The sequence below is a fragment of the Salminus brasiliensis genome, chromosome 1, assembly GCF_030463535.1.
Source record: "Salminus brasiliensis chromosome 1, fSalBra1.hap2, whole genome shotgun sequence".
NCBI lineage: Eukaryota > Metazoa > Chordata > Actinopteri > Characiformes > Bryconidae > Salminus > Salminus brasiliensis.
This window is the reverse complement of record NC_132878.1, coordinates 51,238,051-51,261,754: the sequence shown is the minus strand read 5'-3', so window position 1 is coordinate 51,261,754 and position 23,704 is coordinate 51,238,051. Positions and strand designations below refer to the sequence as shown.

The 23,704-nt window shown below is 42.5% G+C and overlaps 2 protein-coding genes across 3 annotated transcripts; one reads left to right on the top strand and one right to left on the bottom strand.

Annotated features, from left to right (window-relative positions):
• Positions 1–1,819: 1,819 nt before the first annotated feature.
• On the bottom strand, positions 1,820–5,434 carry coa7 (cytochrome c oxidase assembly factor 7). Its single transcript, XM_072681996.1, has 3 exons — positions 4,353–5,434; positions 3,956–4,096; positions 1,820–2,546 (listed from the first exon to the last, which is right to left on the bottom strand). The coding sequence occupies exons 1-3, from the start codon at positions 4,456–4,458 to the stop codon at positions 2,104–2,106; spliced, it is 690 nt and encodes a 229-aa protein (XP_072538097.1). The 5' UTR covers positions 4,459–5,434; the 3' UTR covers positions 1,820–2,103.
• Positions 4,847–23,679, top strand: zyg11 (zyg-11 family member, cell cycle regulator). Of its 2 annotated transcripts, XM_072681971.1 has the most exons (16): positions 4,847–5,235; positions 6,611–6,776; positions 8,275–8,789; positions 9,552–9,797; positions 10,410–10,550; positions 11,911–12,087; positions 13,883–13,947; positions 14,532–14,631; positions 14,830–14,880; positions 15,020–15,181; positions 15,391–15,438; positions 16,439–16,636; positions 17,871–17,923; positions 18,025–18,122; positions 18,318–18,497; positions 20,201–23,679. In XM_072681971.1, exons 1-16 carry the CDS (start codon positions 5,233–5,235, stop codon positions 20,215–20,217), a joined length of 2,220 nt encoding a protein of 739 aa, XP_072538072.1. In that variant the 5' UTR covers positions 4,847–5,232; the 3' UTR covers positions 20,218–23,679. The 2 variants fall into 2 exon arrangements, with proteins under 2 accessions (XP_072538072.1, XP_072538062.1); XM_072681961.1 differs by having other exon boundaries at positions 18,318–23,679.
• The last annotated feature ends 25 nt before the right edge of the window (positions 23,680–23,704 follow it).

Sequence of the window (23,704 nt, the reverse complement as noted above, 5' to 3'; positions counted from 1 at the left end):
GGAGAGCAGCGTCTTAACGACAGGACTGGGCTGAACCGCGCGTGCACGAGTCAGCCGAGTTTACATCCATCCGATAAAGGAAAGGAAAAAAAGGGGCAGGAGAGGAAAACTGCTCAAATAAACAGTAAGGTTGAGCAAAGAGATTTTACGGATGTATTCGAGTGGTTACATTTAAACATAAATAAATATTTTTAAACATATAGTTTCATAGTTTCACATGAAAGATGGACGAAAAAAAAACACTTGATTACAAAAAACACACTAATTTCACATGAGAAAGAAAAAACGACATGTGCCTAATTCACGCTGTATTCCGTGTTGGGAGAGAAGGGGGCTGCTCAAATGGCTTTAATGGGTTTTGTTAGAGTTGAGCGCCCTCTGCTGGACCACACTGGCCACTCTGTTGCAGGCTGGGCTGCAGATCAGTTAGAGCTGAGGGTTGTGTTTGGTTTAAAAATGAAAAAAAAAGCATTTTACCCAGAAATGGACATTATTTACTCCTTATTTAGAATCTTCTCAACCAACTAAGACGTGTTTTAATGCCTGGAGTTTGCTTCTTCAGTTTTGTATTGGAGCCATGAGACTAGTAGACAGTAATATTCCATAGGCCGGAGAGGGATGTAGTTCAGGCCGAGGCTTAATCCCTGTCTGGAAAACCAGCCCTATCTCACCCAAAACCATATTCGATGACATGCACCCCCATTAGCCTACCTTTTAGCCACATTAGCCACACAGCTCTAAATAAGCATGGTCTATATTTAGACCACTCTTTTTATTATATGTGATGGTGTGTATGTAGCACTATATTAAATGCAGTTAATTTCATTTCTCACTCAGTTATGTAGGGTAGATTCTGGTATTGTAGGATATCAAGTAATGGTACACACAGGACAGACTGAGAATAAATCGAGGTCTTGGCTTGTCAGTATCTCATTTTAAATAGTTTTTAAATATAATTTTGCATTGCCTTAAATGAACAGTGTGCTTGGCTTTCTTGTTAATATTTTGGAGATACAATGTTTAGTTCTATACAGCTCCAGATAAAAATGAAGAGACCCCCCCCCCTGCATTATTAGTTTCCCTGGTTTTACTATTTATAGGAAATGTGTTGTGGGGAAATTAACATTTGCATTGAATTTCATAAACCATGGACAACATATTTTCAAATATTTCATATTTCTATTTAGAGCATTTATTTGCAGAAGCTGCTCAAAAATAACTGCTCAAATAATGCAAAGAAATGATTATAATAATTATAATGCAAAGAAGATATTACTGAAATTTAAACAACACAATGCTAATATTATAGTGCTATATCTGGACTTGAGAGCATTCAGAAATCACTATGGTGAAAAAAAAGTGGTCTCAATTTTTTCCAGAGCTGTACACACACACACATTTTGGTGTGTGTTTCAATCAAAACCAGACCAGCATAAACCATCTTGTAGCCAGTAGGTTTTATACTATTTTTGACGTGGCCTGGGAACTGCACAGACTGCAGTTGAAAATTAGCCATGCTGCTTGATCAGGCATTCAACATGTTTGGGCACAAGTCCACAGTAATGTGAGCACATACCTATCAATTAATTTCGTAAGAACGAAATATGATGTATAAAGGATCAAAATAAAAGAAACAGGGCCATATTATTGAATATATCTCTATATGAAGCTATTGAAATGTAACACTATGTTACCTGAGGATGCTTTTTATTGAATTAAAGACTGACTGTGAAATTTAGTACCTAAAAAACTACCTAAAGTCACCTGATACCTAAATACATAATCAGTCACATCACACACAACTAAACAGATGTAAGGTTTTAAAGAATATGTTTAATTGACATTCTTTACTTTTCATGTTTATTAACTTCAGCACTGTTCCCAGGTGCCAACCTAGTTGAGACAAAGGATCACTGAAATCAAAGCTCAGTGCCTGCCGAAATGCCTGGATCCACCTGCAGATAACAAAAGGCTAGATTTACAAAAGGCATACCATCAATGCAATGGCACAGTTATAACCGAGGTACTGCTACACAGTCTTTGAAATGCAGCCCATCACTGGATACACAGATGTCAACATGAGTCCAACTGTTTCTCTCCCTCTCACTCTCCGAATTTTAGCTGACGCTCTTTCTGTTGTCCGTGGAGTTCCTTTGCTCTGTTCTTCAGCTCCTCTGCCTTCTGGTCATCCTTCTCTGTGCCGTCACCCAGTTTGTACATGCGGCTGGCGTTGGAGCAGGCCCAAACATGGCCCAGCTCACAGGCCCGCATGGCGTACTTCAGAGCCAGAGGCATGTTTTTGTCCACCCCTGCTGAGCCCTGGATGTAGAGGGCGCTCAGGTTGAAGCAGCTTGGGGCAAAACCCGCATCACAGGCCCTTGTGTAGTACTGACGAGCAGCCACATAGTCTGGACCCCCTTCCAAAGCTCGGCCGTCATGTGCAAGCAGGCCTACGTTGTGGCAAGCATCCACTGACTTTTTCCCTTTGGTGTTGCAGGCCTTCATAAAGCAGGAGTAGGCTGTTTTCAGACACTCTGTCACCCCACCTGGTAAAGGCAAAAAGAACACAGGTCCATTGAATTAATGTAGTCCACACAGGACTAAGTTAAAGCCTACCCCCCCCCCCCCTCTCTTATTATGTCCCTTAGAACTGATGTCCTTTAGCCAATCAGTCCTTACATTTTTCGCACATACACTGATCAGTCATCACATTAACACCACCTTCTTGTTTCTACACTTAGCCCATTAGTTCAGCTTCACTCGTAACACACACTAACAAACCACCACCACCATATCAGGTGGTCCTATAAAGTCCTGAGCATCAAAGAACAAGGTGGAAAAAGGCTAACAAAGTATGCAGAGAAACAGATGGTCTGTATTTATACACCTACAAAGTGCTCTTACATGGTCAGTGGAGCTGACAGAATGGACAGTGAGCATGGAAACAAGGAGGTTGTGTTAATGTGATGCCTGATTGGTGTGCATGTATGCAATATATGTGAAAAAAGACTGATTGGCTGTCCTGTACTATGCCTCATTTAAAAAGCTGTCCAGGTGGACACGTGTATCAAACTGTTCAGGTCTGTTATATTAAACATCCAGCTTGAATTTCACATAAACAAAACACCATCTCTACAAAATAGCACCTTTACAGGACACAAAAACTGTATTAATTTTACTGCCAGCTTTTGTAACAGCTTTATTTCACATAATCTTCAACAGAAATCATACATTTTTCTGAGTCATTAATTTAGTATGTAGTGGATTTCCTTCTCATTACCTGCTTCCTACAGCGAACACAAAGGCTAATAAATGTATTGGGTACTTATGTTAGTGTAGTAATGAAAGTGTAGAAGTGTGCAGTTTGAAAAAAAAAAAAAACACAGAAAAAACAAACACACCCAGCATAGCAATAGCTGGACTAGCTGGAGGAGACAAGAGTCAGCTCTCACAGACAGACAGAGAGAAAGAGAGACAGAGATGTCAAGAAAAGGCTGCAGCTTTTAGAAATGACAAGTTCTCAGCAGCTCAACAGCTCAGGGAACAGGATCCCCACCCTAGTGGCTCAGAGGGACATAACATAGAATAAACAGAATGACCAGATCAGTCGTTTATCCAAAGGCATGGAATTTACAATAATATGTGAAATCAGAAATTATATTGATGGAAATAGAATTCCGACACAGTTTTGCAGTAAATGGCATCATTGTGTAAAGTGTTTTGTAGCAAAAAAAGACTAAAGAGGTGTTAGTCTTAATTAAACCTGTAAAATTGCCATTTAAATTAGTCCAGATATTGAAATATTTAATGCCATCTCTGTTGTAATTCCTGATCTGCTCTCTATGACTCAGAAATGACTCCTTCTGACCTTCTGAACATCTTCACCTGAAGTTAACAAAGCACAGTACATCTCTAAAATGACAGTACCTGTAAAGAAGCACTGTCTTTACTTTACCTTTGCCTGTAACATGGTAAGCTCCAAGCTTGTAGCAGCTCTCGCCGTGGCCATTCACCTCACAGTTCTGCTTGAGGACCTGAGCTGTGGCCTCGTAGTTTTTCTTCACGCCCTCCAAGTAATCTGCCAACCTGTGGCAACCTGAAAAAGCAAGAGACATGACTGTGTGCATCAGGCAAACCTGTTAATGAGCAGAGTTGGGGAGCAACAGGCTAGCTACATATTACTTCATCTGCTTAGTCAGGCAGGCAGTGAGCTGGTAATACTGAAATCTACAGGAGTTTTTTAAATCTACAGTTATACCTGAGTCGTTACTGCACTGTGAAAAATAGCGAGACACTACTGTTCAGCACTGTGAAAGCAGGACAGCGCTGTAGTCTAGCAGAGCTTACTGTACCTTCAGGGTCTTTCTCTCGATAGCACTGATAGCTGTACTCCACTCCCAGGTTGTCTAAAAACTGCTTAACCTCGCTTTCGTCCTCAAAATTGATCAGTCCAGCCATTCTGTGAGGAATACTGAGTATATCTATGTAAATTAGCTAGCTAACGCTACGTTTGCCAACTTCACGTGTTAGCTGCCAGTGTGTATCTAACGTGTGTGTGACCTTGGTCTGTGGCTAGCTAGCTAGCTAGCTGTCAGAGCGAAACATGAATGGACTTCAACGTCTCCTGTCATTCAGGAGGGGTAGCTCAAACACAGAGGTAACAAGCCAGCTTAAGGACGATCTGATGGTTTCACAAAGCTGCAGAAAACCACTGAGCATGGATAAAATATCTCGAAGTGCTTGCTAGCTCGCTCGCTCCCTTGCTTGCTTCCTCCTGCTGCTGCTGCTGCTCAGCTGCTCCGCGCCACCCGGCTTCCGTACGCCCCGCCTCCGTCCGCGGCGATGTGGTTCCCGTGTGGCGACCTTGTTTACTTGCTCAGGCGCAGCTGCAGCGTTACTTCCGAGCGAAATAGCACGCAAAATGCCCCCGGATCTATCACCATGTTAGGAGAGACAGCCACTGCTGCCACCGAAGGTCCAAAGGAAAATGCTTCGGAGGAGACAGGACACGGCGGGGCTTCGCGGCGATCAAATACCAACAAGTTGTGCTGAGCCACCTAGTGCTAGCTAGCTAACTGCTGGCTGAGCGGCTAACCTGCTAACCAGAGCTGTCGGCTGTGTTCTCGGTTGGACACACTAGCCAGCCTGCTAGCGCTCATTTTGGACTGTTTTTTTTTTGTGTCCTACCTTGTGGCTCATAGACGCGTACTGCATACCCCCAACTTTCTAACGATGGTGAGTGAGACCTTTTTCTGGTTCTGGTTGAGCCAGAGCTCGCAGCTACACGGCTCTGCTCGTTTACTGTCTGATCGTAGAGAAGGAAATGAACGCGTAACCGGAGCTGAAAAGCTAGCTAGCTAACTTTACTGAAAACTGTCACACAGCAGTGGTGAAGCCTGATAGTGCTGTGATGTCGAGCCCGTTTAGGAGGAGAGTGATCTCTGACCTTTAGAGACTGTGGCTTCTTCATGATTGCTTTACTGCGTAAAACCGCTTCAGCTAGCTACAGTGGTGACGCGTAAAAGTACAGCCTTATTATCCAGACTACAGATCTGAACGGTCTGTAGTCTCGAAGCTCCTCGGTTTTGCAGTATTGGGGGTAACGTGGTAAACTGTGACCGTTATAATGTGTAGATGTGGATCTGGAAAGGGAAGCACACGTATGAGACCACCTTCAGCAGCCCTTTAAACAGCTCAAATGCCCAGAATCGTCGCGCACACAGGTTTTGAGTGACCTCCCTAACCTCTAAGTTACCCATTACCAGAGGGAGAAGCAGAAAGCTCGTCTGTCATTGCTGTGTGAGGCAAGGAGCACGTTTAATTAGGGATTGAGTTAATGTCTGGTGGATTGTGATTGTCCACAGGACATCTGGTCATCCTAAGGATGCGCAATATTGGAGAAACATTGACATTGCATTATTTTGGGAATATTAATAAGCATACAGGAACATTCCCCAGAGTAAAATAAGCAATATTGAGCTGCCTCTGGAAGATGTGTCATGGAAAATGAGAACGGTGTGAATTTCCCTTTTGTAATAAGCAGCTAAAAACATGACATTGCAGAAGACATTGCACATCCTGCAATGTGTGGTTGGTATGGCACAACAGATAACTCCACTACTTGCTAGCGAGCTATTACACCATGTGGGAGACCTGGGTTCGATTCCCAGTCTGGGTGACTTACCTGAGCTACACCAATACGTCTTTGGGCAAGACTCCTAACACTGCATTGGCCCACCTCTGAAATACGAGTAACCTTGCAGTGATGATGCTAATATGATATATTGTGCAGCCCGAGTCCATACCGTAGTCTACTTTAAAATATTGAAGGTTTCAGTGAGTTCATCGTATTACAATATCATTTTGAGACTGAGAATAGAACTGAAGTTATGACCATGATTATATTGTGACCCTCTCCCTGCTCAAGCTTAGGGAACTGTAGATTTGCTGTATTATGTGTGGCAAAGTGTGGCAGTGCCATACTTTCTGTTTCAGATGGAGAGGGTCTGTTAGACATACTGTGTGAAATGGCTAGTGGCCCTTCAGGAAATCATTACAAAGCATGGCTTGTAGTTTTGTGCTGAGAGTTGAAAGGGGTGTTTTGTTCCAGGACGAGGCATCCCCGGCGTCTCTGATTGACCTGTGCCTGTCACTGGTGAGCTCCAGGCTGGAGCTGTTCTGTAAGAAGTTTGATGATGGCTCCCTGTGCCTCCGCGAACCTCTGATCTTCCCTCAGGAGCTCGCTGATCAGCTGCTCTGCAAGATGGCCACAGAGGGTGAGCGCAAATTCAAGCTCCTTTTGGGGCAAGCTGGTTTTAAAAAAGCTGTAAGCCTTTGATAATTGATATCATAAAATATTATCATGATTTAAATGAATGCTGATATGTTTTTAGAAAAGCTTACACTTAAATACAAGCTATTCAAACAGAACGTCACCAGCTAATACACACACACACACACACACACAAATACTATGAAGCCCATTAGGGAGAGATAATAACATGCATTTTCAGTAAGAATGCTTTGGTACATGAGATCGGAGTGGAAACTGGGTAAGCATGTCCAGAAGATGGAGACCAGTTAGCCAGTTTGGAAATATTCTGATGTACAACAAAATGATAGATGAGAAGTGTCGGGTGTTAACAGTGTTGAATGCTGCCTGTGCAGTTTATGTAGTAGCATGTAGTTACTATTAGAAATGATTCAGTGATATTAGGAGCTGGCCCACCTTAGTTATATTGCCATCAGGAAATTGCAAGCTGTTGTAATAGTCACAATAGATAGCTGATAATAACAGGTTATCTACATTAAAATTTTAATAACTGTGTCCCATACCCCACCAATTAGCATAATGCAAACTGCATGCCTACGTCATCACACACTCATCTTAAAGCATGTTAAGTTGTTTTTTAGCCCCAAATGAACTCCTGACACTGTGTGATTCATTACCAATAAAAGCTTCTTATGTACATAAGTATGAGGAGGCTGCTCTGCCTACTTCAGTTCTGTTTGGCAGAATTGCAATAGGAATTATTTCAATTAATTATAAATAGTAATTTGCAGTCAAAGATCATACATTGTAATACGTATTACTCTCATCTCATAATGATACATTTTTACTAATTGCAATAGAATTGCTTTGTGGCAATGGTATGTTCTAGCAAACACATTTTGGTGCTAATAAGGGTTCTATTAGGAATTCAGTAGAAGAAGCAATTTTGGTGCAAGTGTGAATAAGCTCTTACATCCAGCAAAGGTTCCTTATACCTCTAAAGGGTGTTTTGCGCTCACATCCCTATTACAAACATGGTTCTTTCTGGAACCAGATGGTAGTTTTCTATGCCATTGCTCAAATAACCATTTAAAGCACATTTAAGTTAGTGTTTGGTCTCCAGTGACTCCCACTACTAGTAGCAGCCTGGATTTTGCTTATACTGTTGTATTATTAATGTTAAATAGTTAATACCTTTTTTTCAGAATGAAGACAAAGACAACCACAATTACCATTTGTGTTTAGACACTTTCTCATTTAACCCATATGTGCAGAGAACACACAGTGGACAGTGAGCACACTCGAGAGCAGAGAGGGTTAAGGGCCTTGCTCAAGGACAGCCCCTATAGTACTTAGTACTAATTTCCATAAGCAGAAGGAAGTCCACCACAGTCATTGTACGATTCAGCGTACGAAAAAGAAGTAACTGATGAATAGTGATAAATTCGTAATGGTGTACATGCCAAACGGTACAGTAAACATCCTCTTCCCTGTCCTGACAGGCTTGCTGAATGACAGCACAGTGGGTATATTCTGCAGTTGCCAGCAGCTCCGGCTGCGGCGTGCCTGCATCCGCACTGCCCGCATCTCGTCTGAAGCCTTCCAGCGTGCCCTCTGCCCGCACCGGCTGCTGGAGCTGGATGCCTCGCGTGTCAACGCTGACCTCACCATCACTGACATCCTGCGCGGCCTCTCCGCCAACAAGGGCCTTTGCGAGAGCCTGCAGCGGCTGGTTCTGAATGGGCTAACCATGTCATCATTGGAGGAGCCCAGTCGCCGCTGCTTCAGCTCCCTGCAGGGCCTGCGGGCGCTCAGCATCTCCAACGTGGACTTCTACGATTCGGGCCTGGTCGAAGTGTGCTTGCTGCCCCGCCTAGAGAGCCTGGACATCTCCAACACCTCAGTGACCAACCTCACACCACTGTTGGGGCTCAAGGCAAGGCTCCGTTACCTCACCATGCATCAGCTCAAACGGCTGGAGATGACCACCGCCCAGCTGTTGGCTGTCCTCAGTCAGGTCAGTATTCCAGAGTTCGAAATATGAAATATTAGGGCTGCTTATTGATTTTTAGAATTATTTTATTATGTTATGTTATGACCATCTATTAAATGACCATTACAGTGTGTAAACCATAAAAGCTGTGTTTTAAACTGTTATAACACTATAAAATATGTTAGGTTAAGATTGCTAGTCAGATCAGGCCTCCAGAGTGGCGCAGCTGTCTCAGAGTTGGTCCTATTAGAGGTCACGGCCCCTGGTGATGTCACAACCGTCCATGGCCAGGATTCCTAGAGAGTACAGTGGGGTGCTTTGTTCTTTTCCAAGTTCCACTTGCAGTGACTTTTGATTCGGAAGACGCGCACGCCAGCCTTTAGCTCTGGTAGTATTGTGTAATAGGTTTTACATAACACATGCACACATTCAGAGACCAGAAATGTAGAACATTTGTAAAGGTGCGCTAAAGAGTTGCTCAGGGCAGGTGACTCAACTGTAGCTCATAGTGTAATTAGCTAATTACTTTTATATAAAGGGGAACTGTGGACTAAGCACTCATTGTACAGTAGTGGGTCTTTTAGCAAGCCTCTAAAAGTTACGCTTGTAGTCAGCATGTTTTAAAAGAGGAAGCTAGTGCTTGATTATTGAAACTACTACTACACTACAGCTATGGCCGGTCTAGTGTTCCCCAGTCTCTTCTGAAGTGAATTCACAACCGAAATATTTGTTTTCTTAAGTTTCTTAAAAAAACAAAAAAACAAACTTCACCTTTCTCTTGGACAGCTGGAGGGCTTGCAGCATCTAGACATCTCAGATGATAAGCAGTTCACGTCAGACGTGGCGCGTCAACTGCTGGAGACTACAGGCATCCTCCCAGCACTGGTGTCTCTGGATATTTCGGGGCGTAAGCAGGTGACCGATGCGGCAGTCAGGGCTTTCGTGGAGGAGAGACCGGGCATGACCTTTGTGGGTCTGTTGGCTACCGACGCAGGCTTCTCCGACTTCCTGTCAGGAGAGGGCAGCTTGAAGGTGGGTTAGGAGAGATGAGCAAACTGACCAAAAAGTCTCATCATATATATTTTTCATATTGTTTGACATAGAGTGGTGTTAAGAAAGCAGAATGTCAAATCAGTAACATTGCTGATGAAGGTCTGGCCTTTTTTGCCTTTATTTAGAGGCAAATTCCTCAAATTCACATTTTACTCTGCATAATCCCAGCACAGAATGTAGCCAGCTAATTGTCTGAGTTGTTGTTCTGTGATGAGTGACCGGCTAGACTTCTTCTGCATTCCTATTGAGGGAGTAAAATTCTTGCTCTGCTAAAATGGATTGAGAAACAGAATGGCAGTTATTTTAATGTAAATGTCTTAAACATTCATCATTAGGGGACATTTTATAACCCTCTGCCTAATGTTACATTTCTCCACAATGCTAATTCAGGTGAATTTAGTCATATTTAATAGATCCTGCATGCATCTGTAATAGCACTGACCTTAACATGGACATACCTAAGGAACAAACTGGATGTCTGAATTGGCCCAAAATTCCCACGTCTGAGCATCTCTAGTTCAAGCAGAGAGGTAGCTTAATGTAATTCTGTCCTATCTGACTGAGCATGTGTCTATGTGTTCTTGCCTACAGGTGACCGGAGAGGCCAACGAGACGCAGATTTGCGAGGCTCTGAGGCGCTACAGTGAGCGTGAGGGTTTCGTAAGGGAGGCGCTCTTCCATCTCTTCAGCCTCACACACGTGATGGAGAAAGCTCGGCCTGACATCCTCAAAGTATGCACGCAGTCGCACATGCTGTCTTTTTCTCCTCACTGCAGTCCTCCCACACACTCTCAGAGCTGTGCTTTTATCTTAATATAGCCAACCCGATGATGAGTCACAGGTCACTCACCCCTATTTGTGCTCTCTCCACCACACAGCTGATACTTTGTTCGTTTCTATCACCCGCACTCTCTATAATTCTCTCTGCTCTGCATGTGCTTCTGTTTTAAGTCTCTCTCTGTGCTTATAAATGCTTCAATAGATTCAGTCCACCACATCACCAGTCGAGCATATTTGCTAGGGATGCATTAAATATTTGGCAGCCGAAATTATTTATACTGAACAATGATGTATTTGGTGACACAATCAAATCGCAACCAGCACAGAGTGAGGCACTCTTTGTAAATGCAGCAAACATGTTTACTGTGTGAAAGTATTTCATGGTGTCAGAGAATGACCCAAGAATGACCGTAGGAAATGGCGGGTACATCTGCAAAGAGTTACATCACTTCAGCTTTAATTTATCACTTGAAATCAAAACACACAATTTTCAAATTGTAGTTTTGCAACCAAAAAAAAGATTTGAAAAGCAAAATAAAATGTAGGCTATTTTATTTATGGAAAGGTGAAAAAACACCTTACACCTTTTCTGTATCCCGTATTCTGCCTTCTGCCAAATGTTTCACTCTTTTTAGTTTCGGACAAAAATGATCAATAAAATTATTCCAGTGCATCCCTTACATTTGCAAAATTTGCAAAAAGTATTGCACTGGAATCAGGATATTTTTGCTCTTTGCTCTTAGACTCTTCTTCTAGACCTCACCATTTTTGATATTTCCATCCAAGTCAGCTCGAAATGAACTATTGACATTGTATTTTGAATAGCCCAGCTGCACCAAACGATTGTATCCAAGGCCGTTTTGCATTTTCATGCCTGTTTCACCAACCAGAGCTACACTTAAGAGCGACTTTGCAGTGCAAGTTTGTGTTATCTTATGTTTACATTGGGTTCATGACTTTCTCGCTCTAGACTAGGGGAGCCTAAACATTTAGTCTTGGATGCCAAAGTGTAATATTTATGGTGGGTGAAAACTACACGATTCTTAAATCAATGCCCAGTCTTTAAGTCTTTATACTATAAATATATATTACTAAAATAGAAATATAAAAAAAATACAAATTTATGAGGAAAACAAAATAGAAATTGAATTGCATTAGCCCACAATCCCCTTGCAAGATTCACCCCTGAGATATACCACAGCAACACTTCCCTGCAGAGGATGTTGTATAACTTTCATTAACAGCCCTGTCCTTGTTGTCTGGTCACTCCCTGCTCTCGGTCAATCACTGCTTTTCCCTTTCTCTGCCTTAGCTAGTGGCACTGGGGATGAAGAACCACCCCACCACCCTGAACGTGCAATTGGCAGCCAGTGCCTGCGTCTTCAACCTCACTAAACAGGACCTGGCCTTTGGAATGCCTGTGCGTCTTTTAGGCAACGTCACCCAGCTGCTGCTAGAGGCCATGAAGACCTTCCCTAACCACCAACAGGTACTCTGATACACTCATTCACTGAAGTACATCCTACTATGCACCTCCCGAATTTACTGATGACTTACATCAGCACATGCAACATGCATACACAGTATAACAAACTTGCCATGAGTGATCACACACTTCTTGACCTAACAGCTGAGTATATTATTACAAATCACCGAATATTTACGCATTACCTTAGATTATACACACACCACACACTGCACATACTCTCTATTTCCATTATTGTACTGAGTTTACAGTACATGTTCTATACAGTCTGAATGTTTACATTATTTACAAAAGGCACTGGATAAGGTGTGAATACAAGTGTAGTGTAGGTGTGGGGAGAAGTCTTTGTGGCTGCTGTGTGAGCATAGTAGTTCCAGTAGTAAGTGCAGGACGCAGAATGTGTTTGTATGGGGTGGTTTGTGGAGGTGTGATGGTACAGATGAGATGGCTTGTGGATTGTGGACAAGTACACTGCACTATTGTTCGTTCAGCAGCCTAATTGCTTCAGGGTAGAAGCTGTCTCTGAACTGACTGGTTCCTGTTTTCATGCTTCTGTATCTCTTGCTGCTGGGCAGCTGTGAGAACAGGCAGTGGAATGGGTGGGTGGAGTCCTTAAAAATCCTCCTGGACCTTCTCTGGCAGCTGCTGGTGTATAAATCAAGAAGGTTTGGAAGCTGAACCTCAATGATGTGCATAGGCTGTTGTGCTTTCTTTGCCACACATGTGGTGTGATCTCCTGTTTCCTGAAGTCCACTATCAGCTTTTTGGTTTTCCTGGCACTACACTACACTACATTAACACTACATTCATCTACCTGTGATGACCCAGATGCATTTGACTGATCCTCTGGATGAGAGCTTCAGTCAGATGCTGTAAATGTCAGTGTAAATTCTTTCATACATTTTCATAAATTTCGATACACCACCAACAATCCGACCATTCCAATTTTTTTTTGTACGCTCCATGATTTGTGTGTGACTTACAGACAGAACAGCCAGCACCGTATAGACAGACGGTATGTTAAATGTTGTTATAAAATGTACAATTCTGGAATATTTTACAATATATAATACCCATACACATGCACATATCGTAACAACTGAATTCTCTTATTAATGCAAGTGATTATAACCACAGTGCTGTTAACAGACTTGTTGTTACTGCTGGTGTGGACCCTCCAGTATATTGAGAGTTGAAGTAGAATGAGGATTTTACCTCCCTTTACATATGATAAAATTACAATGACCCACAGTATCTCATGACATATTGCCTTAATAACATCATACCATGCTAGAAATATGGGAATAAATATTTTGGAGTTCTTAAATGCTTGAGTGTGGATGTTTGTAATCAATCTTTCAACAGTGAAAGCTGACCCTGTGTAAGGGCCAGAGCACACCGACCAGACAAGCATAAACAACTCCAGCATTCGAATGTTCGGTTCTCCCAAGTATGGCACATCAACCAGGTCGTTTTTTATCCAGTTACAGAGAATGTAAACCGATCTGTTCTATATGTCACACAAAGTCACAGCCCTTATCCCCACAGCAGTAGACATTTGTAGTGGTTTGTAGTGGTTTGTAGTGGTTGCCCCAAAACCGAGCTTTTCTTCACAGAGGTTGGTTTTTATTCTTCACAGTTGTCTTTCAAAAAGCACAGGGACTTCTCAAGTCTCCTCCTTTTTCAAAGTAGTAATAATGACTTCCAGAAACACACGTTCATCAGGGAATAGGGAAGTTGTGGTCTGTTGTGTATGATATGTGGTGAAATAACTAGTCCTATGTTTTTGTTCCTGTAGTTGCAGAAGAACTGCCTGCTCTCTCTCTGCAGTGACCGTATCCTGCAGGAGGTACCCTTCAACAGGTCCGTCCGCAGCTAATTATAATACCTCTTAATGCCACTCTGTGTTTACTTATGCTTGGATCAAAGCTGCACAGCAAAAAAAAAATGCTGTGTTAACAGGTGAAATCCTCTCAAATGATAGATTGTTAAAAAACAACTATTATGGGATTGTTCAGGGGGTGGGTGAGCTCTAGGATGAGTAGACTTCACTTTCAGTTTAGAAAAAGAGGCGCTGGCTGGCTCCGCACATGTCAGAGGAGGCGTGTGCCGGTCTTGAACCTCCCTGTGTCGTGAGCATTGCATGTGCTAGGGGGAGAATATGGATGGGTTGTGTAATTGGAGACCCAAATTGGGGATAAAATGGGTAAAAATCAGGGGATAAAAAGATAAAAACCCCTTAGGATGTAGAATCACTTAGTTAGTAATGCGGAGATAATCATTCATTGCTTCAATAATCTCAAAATGAGAAATGTAATTTCTGTTTTATAGATATTTAGTTTGCATATCAGGGGAATACTAAGCATTACTACTGCTGTGATGTATTTTTCTGTACTTTTAAGTCAAAATTGTGTATGATTTGAATGTTTTGTCTGTATGTCAATCAGGTTTGATGCTGCTAAGCTGGTCATGCAGTGGTTATGTAACCATGAAGATCAAAACATGCAGAGGATGGCAGTGGCCATCATATCCATCCTGGCTGCCAAGGTGAGCCGACACAGATGGAGAGTTTGTTTTTCTAACACGAATGTCACCCATGTCGGTTCGGCGTCAGTCTTGCTGTCAGATCTGCGGCCTCATTAAGCATGTTCATCATTCAAGCAGTAGTCAGGTTAAAAGTTCAAATTCCCTGCAACTGACAACTAATCTCCATCTCTGTCTCTCTCTGTTTGCTTTTTCCATCAGCTGTCTACCGAGCAGACAGCACAGTTGGGAGCAGAGCTGTTTATTGTTAAGGTGAATTGCAAGCTTGATCACCATACTGGGAATAAATAGAACTAACGTAATGTGATGATGTGGAACACTGCATTGCATTGGTGTCCACCGCTGACCTCCTGCTTGCTTAACTAGTATCTCTCTCACTCCCTCTCTCCAGCAACTCCTGCACATTGTGCGGCAGAAGACGTCTCAGGGCACGGTGGACGCTACGTTAAAGTTCACGCTCAGTGCTCTATGGAACTTGACAGATGAGTCGCCCACCACCTGTAGACACTTCATAGAGAACCAGGGCCTGGAGCTCTTTATCAAAGTGCTGGAGGTATACACTGATAACACAACACTCATATATGTAGCTCCTGTATGTGCAAGCTGCTGTCATATTGAAACCTTGCAACACTTAGTTGCGATGGTAACGATAAGCAGATGTGAAGTCTAATTGGAGTCCTATTTAAAGCATGTCAGTTCATTCAGCATTTGAATAATGATGCCATCATATTAATGAAGTTGCTTCTTTCTGCTTTCCTCCAGTCCTTCCCTTCCGAGTCTTCCATTCAGCAGAAGGTCCTTGGCTTACTGGTGAGAAATTGTTTATGACAGTTTGTGTAAAGCCCCATTCAGACAGGATTAGCCTTACAGTTGGAGGTGGGGTAATGTAGTCCTACTGCAGGACTTCTGTGATGTTGGTGACTGAAGTAATCTCAGTATAAATGACAGAGATGGAGTTAGCTCCTCACAGAAGTCCTTTAAAAAAATCTTCGAGACATGAATGTTGCTGTGTATAAGGCTCGAGGGTTTCCACATTTGCCACAGGCTTGTACAACCTGCTTGATTTGTGCTGAACGTTGCAGCCCAGCTAAACGCCTCCATATCTGAGAGTGGAATATTTACCAACATGCCAATCAGCATGGGATGGATATAACCTGGGGTTAATTTCTGGCTTGTTTTATTGAAGGTAAAAGGCGTCTGAATCTTTACTCCGAGTCTGTAAAAGTGACTTCACAGGATCGTACTAGACTAAAATCACTACATATGCTGAGACACGCCAGTAATAATTACATTACCCACCTCCACATGTAAAAACAAAAATTTATAAAAAAAATCCTATCCAAACAGGGCTTGTGAGTCACTGGTTCATGTGGTGCATAGCTTGTGTCTGAGCGAGAAAAGGGAGTGCCTTCATGTTTCTTTGGTGTTCATTTGAAACGGGCAGCACCCAGCAGTGCTCTGATAAGAAAGGAGCAGAGGAAAGTCAGCCAGCGCTTTGGGCAGGAATGATCATTTGCCTGACTGAGTCACACTACAGGCTTATGCTAATGGATTCCTTTATTTAGAAAGCTCGTACCCATGTGGGCAGGACAGGGATGCTTACAGGGCTAATTACTGCACAGATGCTGCTGTTCTAGCCTTTCTCCCTTTTTCTTAACATGGTGGGAAAAGTCAGATGTGTGTCGGTTTTGTGTGATGATGATGATGATGATGATGATCCTAGTACTGTTCCATAGGTGTAAGCTTGTGTGTGTGTGTGTGTGTGTGTGTGTGTGTGTGTGTGTGTGTGTGTGTGTGTGTGATGTTTCAGAATAACATAGCTGAGGTGGGAGAGCTACATGCAGAGCTGATGGTACAGGGCTTTCTGGATCATATCCGCTCTCTGCTGCACAGTCCTGAAGTGGAGGTGAGCTACTTCGCTGCAGGAATTCTGGCCCACCTCACTTCTCGCGGGGAAACAGTGTGGACCCTCGACCTGCCCCTCAGAGCCACACTGTTGGAGCAGCTGGTACGTATGTCAGTGTGGGTGTGTGTGTATGTGTGCTCTTGTCATTTTAAAGTGGGGGGAAAAATGGAAAGAAGCACCATGACAAAGTTTGGGCACCCTCCAACATGGACTTAGACAATAATTAGCTCATTAGGGCTATGACTTGTTCATAAATGTTATTAAGAAAGACCAGGTGATGCAAATTGCCTCATAAACACTCAGCGTGCATTTTTGAGTATGAAATATGTGGCATAGGTGTTGAAGTATACTCATATACTCAGCGGAATTACTTTCTGGAGCAATTATTAGAAGAAAATGGTGGAAAAATGGCGCTGGAGAACCATATGCTGGCATAATAGCACTTCATGTTCGTAGAAAACAGGTCAGTACATTAATATATGTATAGTGACCTGCCAAACTCCCACTATAAAGATTAGTATTCAGTAGATAACTTACAGTATTGGTGTATAGTATACAGTTAGGATGCAACCTCTGACTCTCTTAAACCCTTTTCCAACAGTCAGCAGCCAGTGGCCCCTGGGCTGATTAAGAAATGGTAGTTAACAGGAATGGTGCAAGTCTGGATTAGCAAAGAAATATTTGGTGCAATATTAAATACTGAAGAACGCCTCTCCAGCTGTTAAACACATGGGTGGGTCCATTGTGCTTTGAGGGTGTGTTGCAGCCAGTAGCATGGGGAACATTTTACTGGCAGAGGGACGAACTGATTCAGTTAAATACCTGCAAATCGAGAAAGCAAACATCACACACACACACACACACACACATACATACAAAAAAAGCTTAAGAGGGAAGAGAATACTGATCCTAAACATGTCTCAAAAGATTTTCACAGTCCACTGACCTAAGTCTGTAGACACACCTTAAATGAGCAGCGGTGCAAGACAACCCAGGAATCTCAACCCCAAACGAGAATTGAAGGAGTCTTATCTGGCTACAAAAAAGCATTTACAGACTATGATACTCACCATGCAGGGTGCCCAAACTTTCAGCAGTGTGTTAGCAGGTATTGTTAGCTTAGCAGGTTTTATTTTTTCATTGTTGTGAGGTCAGTCTGAACAGGTCTGCTCTTACCGAGGTAGCTTCACATTCAGTGAATTACAAACGGTCACTCACGTCCAGATTATTACTGGTCAGACAGACATTGCATAGAATGATTCTGGATCCAGTCAGTAAAATCCAGCTGAAATAGGCTGTAAGCATGTTCACTGATGTGGTCGTCTTCTTCTTTCAGCACTCAGCGATTCTGAAGTGGCCCACGCCGGAATGTGAGATGGTGGCCTATAGGTAAGAAACCTCTGTTGTTGCTGCAGTCTTCCAATCCTGACCCACACTGCTTGGAACTCAGACAAATGCGTAACGGTTACTGTGTTCATATTGACTTTCAGGTCATTTAACCCATTCTTCCCCCTACTGGAGTGCTTCCAGACCCCCGGCGTTCAGCTGTGGGCGGCCTGGGCCATGCAGCATGTGTGCAGCAAGAACGGTGAGAGACACACCAACAGAAACTGTTCCTCTGGTTTTAATGTTGGAAATGCCACCCTTCAGTTATAGCTGTGGTTAGAATGATGATAAATAAGGAGTTGTGCATGTGCATCCATAAGTGTGTGTGTGTGTGTGTGTGTGTGTGTGTGTGTGTGTGTGTGTGTGTGTGTGTGTGTGTGTGTCCTTGTCCGTGTAGCTGCACGGTACTGCAGTATGCTGCTGGAGGAAGGTGGGCTGCAGCATCTGGAGGCAGTGAGGTCACATCCTGAAACACACAGTGATGTAAGACGATTGGCTGAGAGCATTCTGGATAGTCTTCATCGCCACCAAGCACGAACAGGCTACACAAGTGCAACACAAGCACACACACACAGAGGTACAATGCACACAAACACACTCTCATACAGACAACTAGAACATCTGATACCCACAGAAAGCATCCCCAAACGCTGTAGTAACTCTAGTGCCTTGTCTTCTGTGCTGCATTGATTATATATTATATGTAGGTCTACACAATATATTGGCAGCTGATACATTATTTATAACAATAAATGGAAAACATTATTATTATTATTATCATTATCATTCAGGCTTGGTGTACTATAATTTATAATTTTAAATATAATTTGCTGAAACTAGTGACCAGAGCATTTCCATTCTTCTAAACTCACTCAGATGGATATAAGAGTGGATAACACCATTACCCCCATACACTGAAGACCAGGATTTAATTTCCTGTTTTGGTGTAAACACCACAGTTATACCAGTATGGGGTTTAGAGACAATTTATACACAGCTATAGCATATTTTAATAATAATGATTTATTATTTTGTGTAGATGCACGTGTGCGTATTTATGCCACCGCCAGAGACTTTGCTTACTAAGCTGTGTGTATATCCACAGAGCTAAGCATCAAATGACAACACTGGTATTGTCTCTCTGGTATTGTTGGGGCAGGATGATTCAAACGATACAAGGACTAACCACTAGCATTAACACTATGCCTTCTAGCATGCATGTTTATGTTATGTACAAGTATGTTGGCAGACACCTGCACATTTGGCACCCATGTGTTCCTAGATATACAGGCATACATTTACTCAGAAAGATTAATCAGCTTTAAGAGTGATAGTGATATTGATACTCTTAATGGTCAAAATGTCTTCTTAAAACCTACTTATGCAGTTAATTTTTTTACAAAGATTCTGATATTCACCAGTGTTTTCCATTTTTCATTACACCTAATAGGAAAATTAAAAAGTTAAGAAAAAATTATGATTGTTGACATAATGTGAATCTGTGAAGTCAACTTATTGACTGCTGAGGCATGGCATCCCACTCCTCTTAAAGGGTGGCCCTCAGGTCTTTGAGGTTCTGGGGTTACAGAGTTACAAGCCTCTACACGGCAGCTTTGCTGATCCCAGGGATTCAGGTCTGGAGAAAGTGCAGGCCACTCCATTTGAGGTACCCGAGTCTCCAGCAGCCATTCCCTAATGATGTGACCTCGATGAGCTGGGGCATTGTCGTTCATGAAGATGAAATTGGGCCTGTGCTGAGGCACAATGACTGGATGAATGATGTTATTTAAGTAGTATGGGCTTGTGACTGTAGTGTAGGACAGTTCTTAGTTGAATAGACACACCTACCAACACTGTAACACCACCACCACCACGACAGTGGTTGATCTACTGCATATCGCTCTCGTTGGCGTCTCCTTCATCGTTGGCAGCCAACGTTTCTGCGCAGCACCTGTTGTGAATTTTGCCGTTAAGCTCCTTGTAGGAGAACAGCAAGTCATGCAAAAAGTACTGAAATATTGAACAGTTGGACATGTTGGACTGACGCTCAGATGTTTGGAGAAGGTCACATTAAGTTCACCTGTAATAGTTACAGTGCATTTTAGGTTCATCCTGAAATTTCACCCGAAATCCAAATACTCCTAAAATGTTTGTGAGTTGTGTGTATATACATACAAGGAAACACTGTGAGCCCTGTGTTGTTGACTGCAGACTGAAGACTGGGTCATATGATAGGTTAGTGGGAGATCTCTTAATGACTGCTGATTTCTCTGCTTCTAGAGAGAGACGTTCCATGACGTGGATATCCCTTCACCAGTCTCGGGACGGCACTCGGCGTACCTACCTGAAAAGTGTGCGTGTGTGCGAGTGTGTGTGTGTGCGCAAGCAAGTGTGAGTGTATTTGCGTGTGTGCGCGCGTGCTTGTGTGTGTTCCTACATCCTCCTAGCCCTCATATGCTCTCTCCCACCTCCAGTGAGGGGCATTGGGGGAAGAGTTACTAAGCGTTTGTTTGCACAAAGCAAATTATTTATTTTTTGTCTCGTCTCTGTTTAGAAATAAGAAATTGTATTTTATTGTACCGTCTCTGTTACCTGGACATTTTTGGGTGGAAAGGGGCAGCGACTAAAGGGATTAGCATAGCATAACATAGCAGGTGGGAAAGTGTGTGTGTGTGTGTGTGTGTGTGTGTGTGTGTGTGTGTGTGTGTGAGAGAGCGTGCATGCCCGCATGTGCTCAAAGAGCATGCTTTAGGTTCTCTGGATGCTTCATTTGCATAGATGAATTGATTCAAATGTGGTTGGTTCCTCCTTCACAATCGAGCTGATCTGACAGATCCTCGTCCCCGTGGGCTCAAATGGCAATAAACCTTGTTCAACCTTACAGATGGGCAACAGTGTATATGAATATTGAATTTTTGATTGTCTTGAGATGGTGTTTATTCCTAGATGTTTATACTTCCATGTGCGTAGACGTGTGCATGCGAGTGTGTGTTTGCGCGTATGCTTGAGTGTGCGGCCAAGTTATTAGGTTGTGCCCTCTTTGTACGTGTCGTTGCATTTGACAGCATGGGAGGTTTAATGGGGAAGTATCTTTTTGTTTGTTTGATTTTTTTGTAATATACATATATATATATATATATATATATATATATATACTGTACACTGTACCGTATATGGTATCTACTGTGGCGGGTGTGCTGTTATAAGGAGTGCTATGCTGTGTTGCTCGCAAAGAATTAATGCTATCCTGGTTTTTGGTTTACAGTTGTGAGCAAAATGGTACAAATGGAGAAAACTAAAAGCCAAATTGGATTATTATTATTATTATTTTATTATCCAGTGAGTGGTGTCCAAGGTTAATTCCTATTATGCTGGACTTGGCTGCTCATTATTGCACAGCTCTTATTGACCTCTTATTGACCTCTTATTGACTACTTCTTTTTGATCAAGCATTGTTCTTCTTGCCTAACTCGCTCTGAAAGACAGAGGGAGAGGGGGGAAGATAGACCATGCTATGATCTGTGATACCAGACCCAAGATAGATGCCTTTTAGTTAACCTCCAGATCTGCTGGGGATTCCAACTTCTCGGCTCTAGAAAGAAGAATCCTGAGTTGTTGTGAAGGCCACGTCCTCGTCCCTGGTGACAACGGAATGAGCTGTTTGCTCAACACCATGATGTCTCGTCTCTTCCTTGGAAATCAACACAGACAAGTCATCAAAGTCTTGCAAGTCATCTTCTCTCTAGACCTGTTTGATGGTTTAACATTTGAGTATTTGTGTTAGTAGATCAAATGAGATGTTGATGGACAGATTAAGCTTATCTGGAAGAAAAGCTGTTTACTGTTAAAAATGACCCCTCGCTTTGTCTTCTAAAGCCAACAACCACTTCTGATTGGTGTTCTTTTTTTCTCCTTTGGTGTCGTTTTAGTTCAGTACATGTATGCTTACTCCTCCTACTTTTTTTTCTGTAGTTCTTTTCTTAAACTTCACTTCTAATGAGGGGCCATTGACTTGAACCATGAGGCACTCTAGAATTTAGGAACCAATGGGGAAACATCATTAATAAGTTGGATGATATTAAACAAAATAAATGAATAAAAATCTAGATATTCCATGTCACATTAGGGCTGGGTGTGGACTTCTGGCTTGTAAAATTATAGACTGATCTGATATGTGACACTGGTCTGTTACGCCCACCGAGACCTTTATTTTTCAGATGGTGGTGGGGTTATGGTGTGGGCAGTGTTTTCTTGACATGCTTTGGCCCTGTTAATACCAGTTCATCAATTATTGGTTGAATGCCTCAGACTAGTGACCATGTGCATCCCTTCATGGCCAAAATTATACCCTCTGTCTATTGGCTACTCCCAGCATGAAAATGCACCACACTACATCACAGAGCACATGTCTCATCAGACTGGTTTCCTTTACATGGCCATGATTTCTGTTATTCTGTGGCCTTTCCACTCTGATGCAGTAGTTTTGGGATGTGGTACTACGGGAGGTTCTCAGAATGAAAGTGCTCCTGAAAAATCTACAAAAAGCAGCCCTGCACTGTGTTTGAATAGTGTTCCTAATAAAGTGCTCAGTGAGTGTACATTTCTAGTACTTTTCACAGCTGGATGCTAAATGAGCTAACTGCTTGTCTTATTGGTCTCCACATTGGTCTTCACATTTAACAAAGACGCCAGTCAGCTATGTATATTTACCCCTGGGTTTTCTATTAAATAAAGGCTCTGTATAGCATCACTTTTCTGGGTGAGGTATTAAGTCCAATTCTAAAGTACTTTTTTTTTTTTTTTTTTTTTTTTTGTCCTGACCTGAACTGCAGCGCCAATGATGTTTCATCGTTACAAACTGACTTAGTCCAGGCTTGGGCTTAGTCTGTGAAACTCCCCTTCAGAGTATCTGTTTATATGAATCCAACTGATGTGCTGATGTCCCCACCATTCCTAAATTACAGACTGTCTCTTCTCATGCATTGTCTGTGGTTACATTATAGAAGTTTTCTGACTGTTAAACTGCCAATCGTCAAAATGATCCACTGGATTCTGTCCTCTGGATATATCTGTCTGGAAGCGCTGTTGCTTGACGGCTTGTCATCATAACCTTTAAGGAATACTCCAGCGTTGATCGCCGTTTGCCAGTTCTGTAGTTTGTGCTTAATTGCAATGGACAGAAGGGAACAGAAAACCTGTGGACTCAGAACAGATGCCAGTGGGAACATGCTTCAGCATATACCCATTGGCTTTACTGTGAGTCTGTTTGGAGACAATGGGCATACTGTTCTTTTCTAGGTACAAGGTAATAAAATATATGCTACAGATGTGGTCGCTAGGCTGAAAAACACTGGAGTACGTCTTTAAAGCTCAGCGCTCTATCCTCAGGCATTCTGGCTAAAACATGGGCTTTTCCACAATCTAAACAACAGCTTGTTTGTAAAAGTGTAAAAGGGAATGAGCCTATTCAGCCATGATGCCAAGCTTGTAAACTTCTGTACCAGACTGCCAGTGTAGTAGGACCAAATCCAGACCCTATCAGCTTATCTCAATACAGACACAAGGCTTCCCTATTCTGAACTCAACATTACTGGTACATGGCCCCTCATAAAGTTGTTCCTGTGCACTATAGTAGTTGTTTATACCAACAATGGGGATGTGGGGTGGGAGCCTATCCGGATAAAGCTAAAGCATCATGCTGCTGCTCAGATTCCCATTATATGCAAATTGTGTTTCTTGAATAAAGAATGTAAACCTGTGCTGCGCCTCTATTCAATTTCAGTG